The sequence below is a fragment of the Molothrus aeneus genome, chromosome 10 (assembly GCF_037042795.1).
Source record: "Molothrus aeneus isolate 106 chromosome 10, BPBGC_Maene_1.0, whole genome shotgun sequence".
Classification (NCBI taxonomy): Eukaryota; Metazoa; Chordata; class Aves; order Passeriformes; family Icteridae; genus Molothrus; species Molothrus aeneus.
In genome coordinates, this window is record NC_089655.1 from 4,663,262 (window position 1) to 4,679,104 (window position 15,843).

General features: G+C 48.2%; 2 protein-coding genes and 1 long non-coding RNA gene across 3 annotated transcripts; 2 read left to right on the top strand and 1 right to left on the bottom strand.

The window, feature by feature from the left end:
• Positions 1 to 322: 322 nt before the first annotated feature.
• LOC136560486 (uncharacterized) lies at positions 323 to 6,724 on the top strand. Its single transcript, XR_010784171.1, has 4 exons — positions 323 to 655; positions 1,548 to 1,786; positions 5,140 to 5,366; positions 6,424 to 6,724. It is a non-coding gene; the product is annotated as an uncharacterized lncRNA (long non-coding RNA).
• On the bottom strand, positions 4,212 to 10,049 carry WDR53 (WD repeat domain 53). The gene is made up of 3 exons (XM_066556331.1): positions 9,968 to 10,049; positions 7,935 to 8,425; positions 4,212 to 5,475 (listed from the first exon to the last, which is right to left on the bottom strand). The coding sequence occupies exons 2-3, from the start codon at positions 8,409 to 8,411 to the stop codon at positions 4,888 to 4,890; spliced, it is 1,065 nt and encodes a 354-aa protein (XP_066412428.1). The 5' UTR covers positions 8,412 to 8,425; positions 9,968 to 10,049; the 3' UTR covers positions 4,212 to 4,887.
• Positions 10,050 to 10,184: 135 nt separating this feature from the next.
• FBXO45 (F-box protein 45) lies at positions 10,185 to 15,195 on the top strand. The gene is made up of 3 exons (XM_066556332.1): positions 10,185 to 10,460; positions 10,700 to 11,056; positions 12,691 to 15,195. The coding sequence occupies exons 1-3, from the start codon at positions 10,185 to 10,187 to the stop codon at positions 12,874 to 12,876; spliced, it is 819 nt and encodes a 272-aa protein (XP_066412429.1). The 3' UTR covers positions 12,877 to 15,195.
• The last annotated feature ends 648 nt before the right edge of the window (positions 15,196 to 15,843 follow it).

Sequence of the window (15,843 nt, forward strand, 5' to 3'; positions counted from 1 at the left end):
TTTGCTCCACTGCTTCTGTGACCTACCTGTGTTAAACACTCCATTGCCTGTATCTTTGGATGAACTTTTTGTAAGGACAAAATACACAGCAGCTGGTGATGACATTAAAAGATAAAAAGCCAAAACAAAACCCTTCAAATATTTTCCCATTCTTTCACATACATCCCACAGTATTTTAATGCCTGTTGTCATAAGAGATGGACCAAAAATGCCTTTTTTTTTTTCTTAGCAGCAGCTCCTCCCTCTCCCTGCCTGTCTCTATTCCTGCCTCCCCCTTTTCCAAACCAAACCCTTCTTTGGATTCTGTCTGCAGCTGACCTGAATGAGGAGAAAATAAAAATATTTCAACAGTGGCATATTTTACTAAGTATCCCCGGCCTTAATTCATTGTTTGGCCGATTGTGGAGATGCTTGTCTAACGATTTTCTGTTGTTTCCTGAGGCTAGAGGCTTCCTCTGCAGCCTGGTGAAGTTCCTCTTACTGATGTAGGACTCCTCTCGCTTCAGCAAGAATTTTGGGACGAAAATAGAACTTTAATTGGAAAACTAAGCTGGTGACATGTAGAAATGTAAGGACTTGAGAAGAGCTGGAAGGATTGATGTGTCATAATTGGATTGAATCTGTCAGTACAGAGAGAGCAAGTGCAGAAACTGAGGTGAGGTGAGTTGGGGTTTGCTATGAGTGACTTTCAGAGCTGGGTTGTCAGATAATGAGTGTTCTTGCCGGTGAATTGTTGGTTTGCAGCTTTTTATCATGGTAAATAAGCTTCCTCACAGCCCATTCTCCAACTTCCTCCTCTGTAAGTAAGAGTGAAGTTATCTAAGATCTCATCACTAACGCTACTCTCAGTGCAGCAGTAGTTCCTCAGCAGCCTTCAATCCATCACTTTACTATTTGACCAGTTTTGTCTCTCAAACATTGTTTTTATTGCCTGTCTGTAAATTAATCTTCTGTATTTTTAAGCATCTGCAACAAACATTTCAGCATTTGCCGATTTTGGATCTAAAAATGTCTGTTCAGTTATACCACACTGAATTCCCACAGCTCTAAGTGAATTCTGATAGACTGAGTGCTGCTGCCTCTTGATCTAAGTTTGGAATGAAAAGAGGAAGAATGGATTAAACCTCCTGTTTTCATTTCCATCATGACCTCTGAACACTTTTTCCTTTGGTGTAAGTGAAGTTACCACTAAGTCAGTGACCTCTGACTCTGACTAGTGTACACACAAACCACATCCCCATTCTTTACCAGAAAGCTTTTAAAATTCCTCTCATTAGCACACAGAACATACTTGGAAGCCATGCAGTAGAAGCTCCAGCATTCCCAATTCTCTGCAAGTGTGGTTCTATGTGAAACCTTATTTCTGTTATTCAGGCATTTACAGAAAATGACATTTTGGAGCTGTCACTCTGTGGGTTTGATTTTCCAGGCCAGTGCAGCATCCCACACTTCTCCAAGCTCTCCCCATTCCCTCACTCCATGGTACATCAGACACACACTTCTTCAAGCAGTTTCCCACAGAATTAATTTTCACTTTTTTCTTTCAGGAGTTGTTTCACTGTCCCTCTGGTCAGGTCTCCAGTTGCTACTTTTGTGTTCACCATTGTGTGAATCAGTCACCCAGGCTGTGGGTGAACCAACAGTATGAGCAGTACCTCGACAGGAGGAGCAGATTCTTTCCAAGTCTGTCAGCTGTCTGTCTGTCAACACAATCATTCATTTCCTGAGCAGAAGTACTGCATCCCATCAGCTGTGATACTCTGGACTGGGATCCTTTTCACTGCAGGTAAACCACAGTTGTATGTCTGACACCTGATTTGACTTTTAAATGTCTCAACACTGCATAGTTTGCCTTTAAATGTACCATGTCACAGAATCCCAGAATGGTTGGGGTTGGAAGGACCAAGGACCTTAAAGCTCAGCTCATTCCACCCCCTGCCATGAGCAGGGACGCCTTCCCCTAGACCAAGTTGCTCCAAGCCCCATCCAACCTGGCCTGGGACACTTCCAGGGATGCAGGGGAAGCTACAGCTTCTGTGCCAGGGCCTCACCTCCCTCCCAGTCATGTGAAAATCCAGACAGTGGGGACAGTATCCTGCCTGCCTCTAACTGCTGAGAATTTCAGACCCTCTTTTGACTCTTTTTCCTGAAGATCCATACTCATATCTTTATGTCTGCTCTGAGCCACCACCACTGGTGCCTGCTGCTGCACAGCCCAGCACAGAGCAGTGCCAGTGGGGGCAGCTGAGGCTGGATTGTTTTTCAGGAAGTCCATGAACCTGTTGGTCACGTTGCTCTGCCAAGTGCAGGCTTTGGAAATGGAGGGTGAATCAGCGTCACCTGATTCCCCAGTGGTGGTGATTTGCTTTCCTGAAACTTTTAAGAAAGGTCCATTCTTAGGGGTCTTTTTTTGCTCATGATAACCACTTACTCCCTATCTTTGAACCCTCCAGACTCTGAGGCATGGTCTGAAAATCAGAAGTTCACCTCAAATCTCCAATTAGAACAGCAAGCCTGAATTTCACAGAAACACAGAATATGCTGGGTTGGAAAGGATCCAACTCCTGCCTCCCCCAGCAAGCCCACCCTGTGCCTGAGAGCATTGTCCAAATGTTTCTTGAGCTCTGGCAGCTTTGGTGCTGTGACATTCCCTGCCTCTTCAGTGCCTGACCACCCTATGGGAGAAGAACATTTTTCCAATATCCAACCTAAACCTCCCCTGACACAACTTAAGGCCATTCCCTCAGGTCCTGTCACTGGGCACCACAGATCAGTGTCTGTCCCTCCTCATGAGGAAGTTGTAAACCTCAGTGAGGTCTCCCCTCAGTCTCCTCCAGGCTGAACAGACCAAATGCCCTCATGCAGCTGCAGGCCATGGGTGATGGAGCAACTGCCCAAATCCTGCAGGAAACAGCCAGGATGGCAGCCAGGGAATGAACACCACCATGGAGCTGATGGCTCTGTCCCTCTTTCCTCCCCAGTGAGCGAAGGAGAGATCAAGCCTGTTCATGAGCTCCTCTCTCCCTGTTTACAGCCCACCCCGTTGCCCACAGAAGTTTCCAGAGAAGCACAGGTTACCCTGGCGTGGTGTCCCATGTCCCAGCCCTCCCTGTCCCCTCCCCAGCCCCCCAGCACCTGTTCAGTGTCTCGTTCAGGGACCGCAGGGAGATGCTGCCTTTCGCCATCTTCCTGGAGAACACCAAGAGAAGGGATAAAAGCTGGAGTGGGCTCGCTGCTCTCTGCTGCAGCCGGCAGCAGGGACAGGGGATCCGAGTCCCGCAGGAGGTTGTTTGTTCCAGGCTTTTTATAGCCTGTATATCCAAATATAGGTCATGGATGCACCATGGACATGTCACACACTGAACCACACAGCCCCTTCCTCTGCCCCACTGATCCCATGGCTTCACACGTGAACTAATTCACAGCTAACACAAAAGGGAGCAACCACAATTTTCTGCTTTTTTTTTTTTTTATTGCTGTGTTTTGGCTTCGATTTGCTGTTGCACCCACCAGATCATGTCTTGGGCCAAAGTCTCCTGCTGGGAAAGGCTGTACAAGCAGATTGCCTTTGTTTTTTTTTTTTTTAATTAAAAAGGTATGAAGGTAAAATCTGATTTGGATGAGAATGAGTTGTGTTTGGTTGCAGGGAGCTGCTTTAAGCAAAGCCAAGACAGTTGGAATCTCTTCCGTAAAGGATGGAAAGAGGCAGCATAACCAGATAATGATTTTCCAGAGCTGAGTATGTAAAAGAATTGAGCTGGAAATTTTTCCAATATAATATGAGTATGGTAACAGCCCAGTTGGTGAAACACAGCAGCACAAACCCAAACCTGCCACCAGTGCAGCAGGTCCTCAGCCAGCACTAGGAATTCAGTTCTGTGACTAGATAAGGATAACCCAGGAAAAATTCCCTTTTAAAAAAATTATTTGCCCACTTCATGGGAAATCCAGCATGAACTGAACATGCCCAGAGCTGTAATATTTCCACTTAGGTCTTCCTACCTTCAATTTGCAAGTGAAGGGAAGCTTCTAGCAAGCCAAGTTCTGCTCATTGTGTTTCAAAGCTTTGGGAAGACAGGAGGTATTTGGGTAAGGAGAAGCTGTGCCTTTGGCCCTTCAGATTCACCCTGTGATGGGGGTAAAATAAACTTTTGGACACAATTTTGTGTGAGTCTGGCACTATTAGAGTGATTCTAAGGACAAGGGAAGAGTGAGAGAGAAAGCATTTATTAAGACAAATGTAATAGTTCTTTTTCCCTGGGATACACAACTAACTGACAGCTGACCAAGCAAACAGGTGTAACAGCTCCCCTGCTCCTTCTTTTACTGCAGTGAAAAAATTCAGTTGGCAACCACAGGGAAAGTCATTTGATTACTGGTTAATTGATGCATCTCTAGTTTATGCAGTTGCTGACAGAGTGTGATGAAAACCAGATTCCACCATGACCAGTTTAAGCCAACTGGGACACAGCTTCATGGGAGAAATCACACAGAGCACTGCAACAGCCCAAACCACATAGGGCTGAGCCAGTGACAGCCCTGCTACTGCTCAGCAGCCTCACTTGGCACTGTGGGTGTCTCCTGAGCACTAATTTTCTCCTCCAGCCTTAATTACGTCAGCTTAGCCATGAACTAATGTTACCCCTAAATATAGAGACCCGTTTCACTTAAATTCAAGCAGCAAGCTGCCAACCCTGCAAGAGAGAGTGGCTGTGAGCACAACAGCCACAAAGAACCAGCACGAGGCCAGGGACATCACGAGTGCACAGCAAACCCCTTCCCTTCCCAGGGACCCAGAGGGGTTCACTGTCCAGTTCACTGTCAGTGCATGTAACTAGCTCTCAGAAGTGGTTTTATCCCCCAAACTTCTGTAAGCACCTGGGTGCCTTAAGGTTCTGGCAATGGATAGGCTGATACAGAGCTGCTCTGGTCAGCAACCAACACTCTCCTGGAGCCTTTGATCTCTGCACACGAGAGCCAGTTCACCTTCTCTCCGTGCTCAATGCTGAGCTTTGGCACAACTCCAGGGTGTTCATTTGAGGCTGCTTTGTTGAGCTTCCCATCTTTTCTGCTGCAAGCAGCTGCTTGGGCCTTTTTCCTGTGCAGAGATTTTGCTGGACTTTTCTGCTGCTTCCCAAGGTTGCTGCTGAGATCCCAGAGCAAGACTTTCCCATCGTTTCCTCCAGACAACAACCAGTAGCCCTCAGGCATAAAGAGCACCTGTGAGACTCCCAGGCTGTGAGCCTGGAACTCCAGCTCCTGCTCAAACCTGGCACCAGTGACTCGGAACAGTCGGACTTTACCATCCTGAGCTCCACAGCTGAAGATGTTGCCACAAGAGGCCACGGACAGGGAATGTGCAAGAGGTGGGTTGAAGAACTGCCCGGCTGACTGGGGGCTCTCTTCCTCCATCTCACACTCCTGCAGGTTGGTGCTCCACAAAGGACGAACTTTCTGCAGGTTCCACAGCATCACCTGGAAAAAAAAAATCAATTGTTTGTGTGTTTTACTTCAAATTGGATGTTTAATAGTAAAATAAGCAACCACAGTTCTTGTCCAAGCAGAACAAAGGCTGTGTGTGACTCCAAGGGGTGTAAGGTATGTGGTTAAACTTGCCCTAATAAATGTAGCAAATCTTTCTGGCCTGCTTTCTAAAGCCCCACCACCACACTCTGCAGTCAATGACTCAGACCTTTAGACCACGGAAGAGATGCAAACACTGCTCTAAAAGCTTTTGCATTCATCTCAGCAGTAGTAATCATGACATACTGCACATCAATTATTGAGAAGGAGGGACAGGGAAACCCTAGCAGTGAATAGAGATCATTATCATTCTGGATTTCTGTCTCTGCTACTTGGCCTATAATAGTCACTTCCACGAACGTGTCTGAAAAATGGGACAGCAAAAGGCAAACAGCAGTTGAGGCTGTGGTTTTTAAACAGGCATATTTGTATTTATTTTCATATCCAGTGAGTAGATCTGGTTTGTGCTATGGAGTAGGGCATGCTTTACCTACTCCATGGGGTCAGGTCGTGCTTTTAGAGTTCTTTTTCCAATGCCACCACACCTCCAAGTGAAGAATCCTGTGTCTCTTGTACAGCAGTTCAAGCACTACAGATTTATACTGAGCAATTAAAAATAATGCTCTCAAGACTTTTGTAGGATCTGAATTGACATTGAGCATTCTCAAGGCCAACAAATAAAAAAGCACAAGTCAGTCTAATGCAGCACTGGTGTACTGTTTGCTTCATAAAGCTAAGCTTCAATTTGTTATTAATAAAAATATTCCTTCAGTAGTAAACACCAATAAGAAGTACAGGAGTCTTTAAATTTAGTTCACAAAAGAGCCTGGCTCTGCATTTCTGGAATCCAAATCACACTAAAACATCTGAAACATATTTCCTGTCACTTTCCTGTTTCAGTTACTGCTGTTGCTGCTGCACTAAAACTACTTCCACAACAACTGTGATTTACTGTAAATCAGAGGGGCTGGGTGATGCTTACAGAAAATACTCCTGCTTTCATCAGAGACAGGACTGCAACAATCTGATGAATCCATCAACTGCTGAAGAGTTTTCTGCAAACTAAGTATTTTCTGTCCTCACGGCATTTCCCCTGCTTCATCAAAACTCCTGAAAGAACTCCAGCAACCTGAATTTCAATTCTCATCAGCCACAGCTTCCCTGAGGGTTTGACAAGCCCAGAACATGTTTTGTAGAGCTCATAACTTGTCCAAAGGCATGGTGCAACACAGGGCTTCAGAGTTCTGCAGCAAAGCTCCCCTCTGGGAAATGATGTATCTTAAATGCAGCCTCAATGCAGAATGATGCTCTTTTCACTGTACAAAAGCACACTAATGAAATCCTGGTTTGGGATACTGACTTTCACCTAAAAACCAACTTGCTGAGCTACAATAACTGAAACTAATACTAAAAAGTCACAAAAAATAATCAGCTCACTTGTACTGAGTTGTACATAAATGTTTACAATTCTGATTAAAAATTTCCAGCCACAAGCTTGTGTATCTGTATTTTAGGGACCAAAATTAAGCCAGCTGAGGGACTGAGTGTTTACTCCTCCCAAAGAGGATCTATCATCGTGGCTTTAACACAGAAAAATAGAGTTTAAACTAAGTATTAGCATGTATTTGCTCCAATGGTTGTGAGATGTACTTTGGTTTCAAGAACACAGGGTGAAACTGCTCAAAGCTGTCACACAAACTTCACCCTGACACCGCTGGAACCACAGAAACTTTTGAGAAGTGACAGTTTTCATATTGGGCCAAACCAGGAATGTGGTTACACCTCAACCACTGGAAAGAAATTACTGAAAAATATCTGTTCTGGGCTTAACTACCAGCATGGCTTTTCTCAGAATGCAAAGGACAAAGTTTCCTCCTGATGAGGATAGGAAAGTTTAAAAGGCAAAGAACATTTCACGTTTCCAAGATGCTAACAGAACAAAGGATAAATTATACAAATCACTTGTCCTCACAGTGATATGCTCCACTTGGAAAGATGCTGCTCTACCTGCCTGCCTCAAGCACTGTGCCTTTTCCTCACCATCATTTGCATCTGATCTGCAGCCACAACTGATCCCTAGGGACAGCTGCTGGTTTTGCTCAGTCCATCAAAGAGCTAATACAGCACAGGTGAGCTTTGCACTGTATTCTGATTGCCCCTCACCCCACTCACTTTTGAATTGTAAATGTCAACGAAGATAAAAACAGGGGCAGAAGCTGCTCAGTGGAACATAGCCCAAACAGCCCCAACAGTAAGGTTTTAGGCCAAAATTACTTCAGAATAGTGAGGGAGCTTTCCAGTGATTGCAGGCTGAACACCTTCGTGCTCAGTGAAAGTCTGGGCACCTCACTACACAGGTGGGTAATTACTGTTTCACTTCATTAATACCCGTGCAAACGTATGCAAATCACCTGCATGTCCAGTCCACAGGAAACCAGGCTTTGAGGCCGCTGAGGTCGGAAGGCAACAGATGAGCAGATGTTGGAGTGTCTCAAGGACCGGCTGACTTTCTTGCTCTCCAAGTCCACAACCTTTATGGCCCCCGAGTCATCGGCCGCAGCCAGCAAGCCGTCGGTGTCGTTCACCGAGAGGCAGTTGATCTCCTCCTCGTTCACGTGGAAGCGCTGCAGGGGCTCCTGGAGGGAGCGCACATCCAGCACGCTGATGGTTTCCCCGTGGGCCGTGTACAGCGTGCTGGGCCGGCGGCAGGAGAACAGCACCGAGGTCACGTCCTCCGCCTGCGGGAGCCGCAGCTGAGCCACGGGCGAGCCTCCCCCGTCCCAGAGCGCCAGCTCGCCCCGCTCCGCGCCGGAGGCCACCAGCCCTTCCGCGCTCACGGTCAGGCACAGCACAGAGGAGGAATGGCCACCGCTCCACTTCACTGCCATGCTCCACGGACACCCTGAAACAAACGAAAACAAGCCCTGAGCTGAGGTGGTGGTTGTTTGGTTACAGCAGAAACTTATCAAGCAAGAAGATCATCCTGAAATTCCGGTGTCCAGCTAAAACGGGCACCTCGACAGCTCAGGACAGCTCAGTACCCAAGTGGAGTTTTCGCGACACCAGGCACAGCCACGGTGCTGACCAGTCTTTTCCAACCTAAATAATACAATGAGACTTTGTAAAAGAAGTATTGTGAAAAACGCCAACCAAACTTTTTTTTTAAATTTTAAAAGTTTAATAGTAATAAAATGCTTATAAAAGTATTAATACAATTAGAGTAACAATAATTTGGACAATTTGAATTAGGACAATATGAGACAATAGAGACAAAGAGTTACGGACGTCTGGGTACGTTTTTCTGGGAAACATAAGCCCAAAAAAGGACACACGTTAACAGAGGATTAACCCTTAAAAACAATAGCCTGTTGCATATTCATACACCTCATACATGATGAACAAATTCCACTCAAACACAGGATTCTGTCTGGTCAATGTCAGCTTCCTCCTCTGAATCCTAACAGCGCCTTCGAGGCAGGAAGAAGTTCCTTTCTTCTGATAAGAGGGCAATAAATTCATCTTGTCTGGGAGATTTAGGTGTCCTGTGGCTGCTATCTCACTGCGAGTCCTTTCTTTAAAAAAAAGTATCCTACATCGCATAGTTTCTATTTTAACATTTCTTATAACCTAAAACTGTATTTAACACACTACTTAAGAGAATTAATACACCATTACTTTCTAACACAACACACATAACATTCATTTTAACATTTGCGAAAAGCCAATCACAAAATACGCATTTTTCACAAGTATTACTAACTTAAAACAGGTTGCAACATATTTAATTGGTTCTCAGAGCACACCCATGGCGCTCACCAACCTTAACCCTCCCTGGTGTGACTGCCCGCAGCGCCTGTGTCACAGCACTGCTTAGGGCAGCACATCAGCAGAAAATTAAGTGAAGGGCGAAAAAGGGTAGCACAAAAGTGTTGGAAGGACTGGGACGCTTCGGAAAAAAGGAGAGAGGCACATGGGGCTTGTGTGACAGCCCAGCAGCCGCTTCGCTGCCCTAAGGTCCGTGCATTAATTTAACTACTGGGCAACAAACGGCTTGTTTCTGGTGGTTTTACCTTCTTTTGTTTTTTTACCACGTTATGTTTTCCATGTGGTTCTTATTGACCCAGATCTAAAGAGCAGCCAGAGCTCTCCCATTCATTCCACCAAAGGAACTTCGCTCTTGGCGATCAAATAACACCACAGAGAAGGCCGATAACTTCCCCGCAGCTCGTATCGGGACCGATTCGCGGCCGCCGGTCCCCGGGAGCCCCAGGTGAGTCGTACCCTGCCAACCTCCGGGCCCGGCGGCAGCTCGGTCCGACCGCCCCCGCCCCGGCAGGCCCGGCCCTGCGGCCGCCCCCCGGCCCGGTCCGGCCGGGCCCGCGGGGCGCGGCGCTGCCGGGCCCGTCCCGGGGGGCTCGGGAGGCGCGGGCCCCGCAGCTCTCACCTCAGCTCCCCTCAGCTCCGCCGCGCTCCCCTCGCCTCCCCCGGGCTCCGCTCGGCTCCGCCGCCGCCGCCGCCCCCGCCCCTCGCCGGCCCCCCGCGCCCGCCGCGCACGCGCGGGGCGGTGCCCGCGGCCGAGATGGCGGCGCCGCGCGCCCCCGCGCCGTGAGGCCTCGGGCGGCCCCGGCCACACCGGGCGGGCGAGGGCAGCGCGGGGGGCGATGGCGGCGGGGCCCGGCCCCGGGCCCGGCCCCGGGGCGGCCGCGGCGTCGTGGGGAGGGCCGGGCTGGCGGCTGCCGGGGCGGGTGCTGGAGCTGGTGTTCTCGTACCTGGAGCTGCGGGAGCTGCGGAGCTGCGCGCTGGTCTGCAAGCTGTGGCACCGCGTCCTGCACGGCGACGAGAACAGCGAGGTGTGGCGCAGCCTGGCCGCCCGCTGCCTGGCCGAGGAGGCCCTGCGCACCGATATCCTCTGCAACGTGCCCACCTACAAGGGCAAGGTGAGGCCGGGACCCCCGCCCCGCCGAGACACCCCCTCACCGCCTGCCCCGGCGCTTGGGGACACCCCCGCAGCCCTCCGGCCCACCCGCCATTGGAAACGAAGGGGGCGGGAGGCTGGGGAACACGACAGGGTTTTATCTCCTAGAGCCACAATGGTTTGGGTTGGAAGGGACGCCTCCCACTAGAGCAGGCTGCTCCCAGCCCCGTCCATCTCCCCCTCCCGCCTTGTCTCGCCCAGGTCCGTGCCTTCCACCACGCCTTCAGCACCAACGACTGCTCGAGGAACGTGTACATCAAGAAGAACGGCTTCACGCTGCACCGCAACCCCATCGCGCAGAGCACGGACGGGGCGCGCACCAAGATCGGCTTCAGCGAGGGCCGGCACGCCTGGGAGGTGTGGTGGGAGGGCCCGCTGGGCACCGTGGCCGTCATCGGCATCGCCACCAAGCGCGCCCCCATGCAGTGCCAGGGCTACGTGGCCCTGCTGGGCAGCGACGACCAGAGTTGGGGCTGGAACCTGGTGGACAATAACTTGCTGCATAACGGGGAGGTGAACGGCAGCTTCCCCCAGTGCAATAACGCGCCCAAATACCAGGTGAGGGGGTTTGGAGTGGGCTGGGGTGGGTGCTGGTTGTCCCTCACTGTCCCGGCTGGCTGCTGAATTGCTCCTAAGTGACTCTCAAAGGTCTCTTTGCCTTCCCTGCAGAAGGCAAATGATTCTACCTTGTGAACTCTTTCCCCCCTTCATTTACTGCTTGTGCAGGCTACACCTGTCTGGTGTTCAGTGCACCTGACCCTGGGTTGTTCCCAACTTTAATCTCAAACACTGAGTGTGAAACCTGTACTGTGGCTGTCTGCTTAGACATCGTGGTGCTTTTTGGAATAAAACCTGAAAGACTGTTGTAGCTTTCTGAAGTAGCGACTTGCCCCACAGCAAGGTGAGTGTCTGAGGGCTTTGTTGTCTGGCAGGGTGAGCTGAAGTTAGTGCTTAGGTGAGATTCTTCCTCCAAAAACCTGCAGCAGTGCTGATTGCTGCTGCTTTGCTCACTGGCCACCTTCCGTGGGCGACATTTCTTATCTGGAATCTGATGTTCAGATAACTTCAGGGTGTTAAAGAGCAGAGGCCACCCTACCTTTTTGACTTTGTAGAAGTGCTTGTCTTGTCATTCTGCCTGCTCACACAACTGCCTTTTCACTGCTGGATTTGCTCGTGTTACAACTTAAACTGGATCATTGTTATTTCCATCTCATATTCAGAGAATGGGTTAGGAGGGACTTCAGAAATAATCCAGCGTGACCCCCAGTGCCGTGGCTTTGTTTCACTTGTGAGTGAAGATCTGTGTAGTGCCTTGCATCTGATAGTCCTAAATTTTGTGTGAAAGTTCAAGTCGGTGACCCTTTGATGTATTTTGTGTTTATTAAGCCCTGTGCAGTGATCTGCTCATAGAAAACGTGCTTGCAGGAAACACATGTGTGTGTTAGAGTTGGCTAGAAGAAATTCCCAGTGCTGGGACTGGCTGGAGAAGAGTCAGAAGTTTGTGTGGTGCCTGCTCTGTTTGTGGCTGTTGTCTGGGACTTTTGTTGGTATCTGAAATAATGTGTGCTGGATAAATGCAGGGAGCTCTGGGCCTGCCTGGATCTAAGGCTCCTGCTGTGGTCAGTGCTGGTTTCACTTGTGTGTCTGTATGTATATATATATATTTGGGGGTTTCATTTTACATTTTGTACTGAAATTTCCTTTTACCTTGGTGAGGGAACACCTCTGTCAGCGACAGCACCTGCATATCAATCTATTCTGGGATTTTTTTGTAGGTGGCACTTGTCTTTCTTAAACCCATTGTCTTTAAAGCTGCTCCTCACAGAGCAGTTGCTGCTCAGTGATAGCAGCAGCTGAACACAGAGTTCAGGTAACTTGGAGCCCATTGCAGAGATTCCAGAGCTCTGCAGTATTTCCAAAGCACACAGCACATAGTGCCTGCTCTCAGTGCTCTCACAGGTTCATATGGGAAAGATCATCTTTATTACTATAAACAGGTGGTGGATGCTGTCCTGCTTCAGATCATGATGAAATTGAGAAATTCCCATCACAAGAGCAATCAATCATGAGACACAGGACAGTCCTGCTTTACATTTCTCTGCTATGTTACACTTTGCATTATTTTTGTTTCCATCTGAACATGCTGACTCTCTCTGTGTTATTTTTACTCTCCCTCCCGTCTCTGTTTCCAGATAGGTGAAAGGATTCGAGTTATCCTGGACATGGAAGACAAAACATTAGCGTTTGAGAGGGGCTATGAGTTCTTGGGAGTTGCCTTCAGAGGACTGCCAAAAGTTTGCCTGTATCCAGCAGTGTCTGCTGTGTATGGTAACACAGAAGTGACTTTGGTCTACCTGGGAAAGCCTCTGGATGGATGACATGGATTGTTTCCTTGGGACGTCGAGATGTGGATGTTTGGGAGGAGAAATCTGCATGTTGGTTAGAGGGAAACGTGTATTAGAGGAAAAAAAAAGAACAAAAAAGTGTGGGTGTGTGTCCAAGAGCCATCAAGGGAACCACATGGAGTTTGGAAACGGAGGACCAGCCGTACTTCAGAAATTGTGTTACATTTCCTCTTTCTACCAGGCCAGAAAAATCCTCAGGGCTGCAGTTGGTTGAGTGGGAAGCTGACACATGCATGTCGCAACAGATTTTATTGCTAAAATGGCAGTGTGACCTCAAACATTTATAAAAGGACTTGATACAAAAATGCTTGAGGAAATTACCCTGGGATTTGTAAGTGGCGTGTTTTGTGAGAGACTCCCATTTCCAAACTGCTTGTTCCTTCCTTCTTTCCTTCCCTCCTTCCCTCCTTGGGGCCAGCATGGGGGCTGGAGTAGAGCTGGGGGTATTTACAGTTTTTAGTGTCCTCAGAGGCACGGTCTGTGCAACTGCCCTTCTCTGGTATTACCATACAACACGTGTGCAGCTATTTTTAAGTGTATTTTAAGGATTGTATATAAAGAAAATGTTGAAAAGAACAGTTAAAAGAAAGGGTTTGCTTTATTCTAACTGGGACAGAATTTCTTAAAGGGGAAAAAAAAAAATCACCCCCCCTCCCTGGCACCAGAACACACAGCTGGGGCAGGTGTAGAGCCTTCATGTCAGTGCAGTTCTGTTGTAATGTGTTTTGGGATGCTCTTGTGGAGTGAGGTGCTGCTTTGGGTTGTTTCCTGTGAAAGTTTCCATGGCTTCAGTGACAGGTTTGTTCTCTGTAGGAAACAAAAACGTTTCCCCATGAGTTTCCTTTCAACAGAGCTCGTGCTCCCCTCAGGAAGGAAGGCTGAGCACAGCACTGAGCCTGCCTTCCTTTCCATGTCAAAAATGCCACCTTTTCAAAGCATTCTCTCACTTGCTGATCACTGTTGTGAGATGTCTCAACTTAATGTGGAAGGAGCATTTGGCTTCTGCAACCAGACCTTACTTTCAGCTTCAGTGGCTTTATAAAGCTTTAAGGCTTGCCTGAACCTTTCTTAACTGAATGAAATCCCCCAGCACCCCCACATTCACCTGCCCAGGACTAGTAATACTCTCACCAGCCCTTTGATGGGGATTCTGGGTCACATTCAGTGTTTGTGCTCTTCACTGATTTTCTCAAAGCCATGTCCAGACTCCCCCAGGCGTGTCTGTGTGCTGGCCTGTGCAGGCTGGGAAGCTGCCAGGTGTAGTGAGGAGGGAATTCCTGGTGAAACCACTTTGCTGTGAGGCTGGAAGGTCTGTAGGGAGCCCTGGGAGGGCCCTTTAGCAGGGCAGGAAGGCTGTGAGACCCATGGCTCCTGATTCTGGTTTGGTGCTGGTTGGCATCTCCCAGAGCTGCCTGGGCTGTTTCAGAGCTGCTTTTCAGAGAGGGAAAGGAAATGTTTATACAACCTCTTTTGCTTGTTTTTTTGGTTTTTTTTTTTTGTTTTGTGCTAGAGAATGTGAGTTGCTTGGTACCAGACACTGGCAATTCTCTGAGCATGGAAGAAAGAGGAATTCCTCTTGGGCTGTTGCTCATCCCCTTCCCTGTTCCTCAAGGAAGTGAGTGAGGCTTTGCCTTGGAGTGCTTTTGGCCAGGTAGATCACCAGGTTCTGCCCTGGAACTGTGTAAGTTGTTACAATTTAAAGGATTTTAAAGTATTTATTTGTTCTGTGTGTTCATTGCTGAAAGGCAAATCAAGGTGTGTTCCTCTTGCTGCAGCAGACAGAATGTGCTGTGAGCAGTGGAGGTGTTTGGGGTGGTGCTGAGAGCAGCCAAATAAAGGATGTGGGACAGGCATCCAAGTCCCTGGACAAATCTGTTACAGGCATTGATTGTACTGGACTGTGAAGTGTCTGCAGAGCAGAACCGTGGGGCATAGAGTTGGGGATAAAGGAAACAAAACCCTGCCCAGTGTAGGAAAATAAATAGTCCCCAGGATGAATGTATCCTCAGTGCAGTCCTGAAAGATGCAACCTCTGCTGTTGTCCAGATCCAGTTAGAGGCAAGGAAACCCTGAGAATTCTGAGGAGTTTTAATCACAAATTCAGATTGATTCCCATTCTTCAGACTGCATCTTACCCTCTAAATAATTTCCCTCTAAATCAGAAATGCTGAAAGTTGAACATTCCTTAAGGGTGGGTTTGGGCTGACTCACTTATGTGATTATAACTTATTCCTGGAGACCAATGCTGGCTGTACAAAATATTAAAATAAACTCTGCTATCATTGAGAAGGATCTATTGGTGTGGATTGTTGGAATGGCATCTGCAGAACCCCACAGATGGGAAGAAGGGAGCTGCAGTTTGGTGCCCCAAGAGGACAGAGGTGTTGGGGGTGTGTGATCTGCTGTGTGACTGCTGGGAAAGACAGAGTCTGAGTGCTTAAGGAGGGCTTGGAAACTCAGGGATCTGATAGCTCTGATGGGAAATTGCCTCCTCTGAAACAGGGATGCTCTCTCCTGACTGTGGGAAAGACATTCCTGCCTGCTGGGGACCTCTGGGTTGGAGATGGGGTGGTGTGGGCACCACTGCTGCACCGAGGGGTCTCCTTCCCCCTCAGCTTCCTGCTCTTTGCTTTGCTTTCCCTGTAAAAGTTCAATATTTCACAGTGCTTTTAGGAAGAAGTATTGTGGGTTTGAGCTCTGAGGCACTTTCCAAACTCTCTGCACCAAGAGTTTGCTTTTAAGCAGTAAATCCTGGCTGACACCTCTGTGACTGTGTTCCCAAGGGTCTTAGGATGAGGGAAGAGATGAGGATCTGACTCCATGTTTCAGAAGGCTTGATTTATTATTTTATGATATATATTATATTAAAACTATACTAAAAGAATAGAAGAAAGGATTTCATCAGAAGGCTGGCTAAGAATAGAAAAAGAATGAATAACA

Bases quoted from the DNA above. Each gene is read 5' to 3' on its own strand.
- WDR53 (XM_066556331.1), bottom strand. From the start codon at position 8,411: ATGGCAGTGAAGTGGAGCGGTGGCCATTCCTCCTCTGTGCTGTGCCTG. The intron at 5,476-7,934 runs GTGATTTGCATA...TTTTTTTTCCAG, and splicing joins CCTGTGGACTGGACATGCAG to GTGATGCTGTGGAACCTGCA.
- FBXO45 (XM_066556332.1), top strand. From the start codon at position 10,185: ATGGCGGCGGGGCCCGGCCCCGGGCCCGGCCCCGGGGCGGCCGCGGCG. The intron at 10,461-10,699 runs GTGAGGCCGGGA...TGTCTCGCCCAG, and splicing joins TGCCCACCTACAAGGGCAAG to GTCCGTGCCTTCCACCACGC. The intron at 11,057-12,690 runs GTGAGGGGGTTT...CTCTGTTTCCAG, and splicing joins ATAACGCGCCCAAATACCAG to ATAGGTGAAAGGATTCGAGT.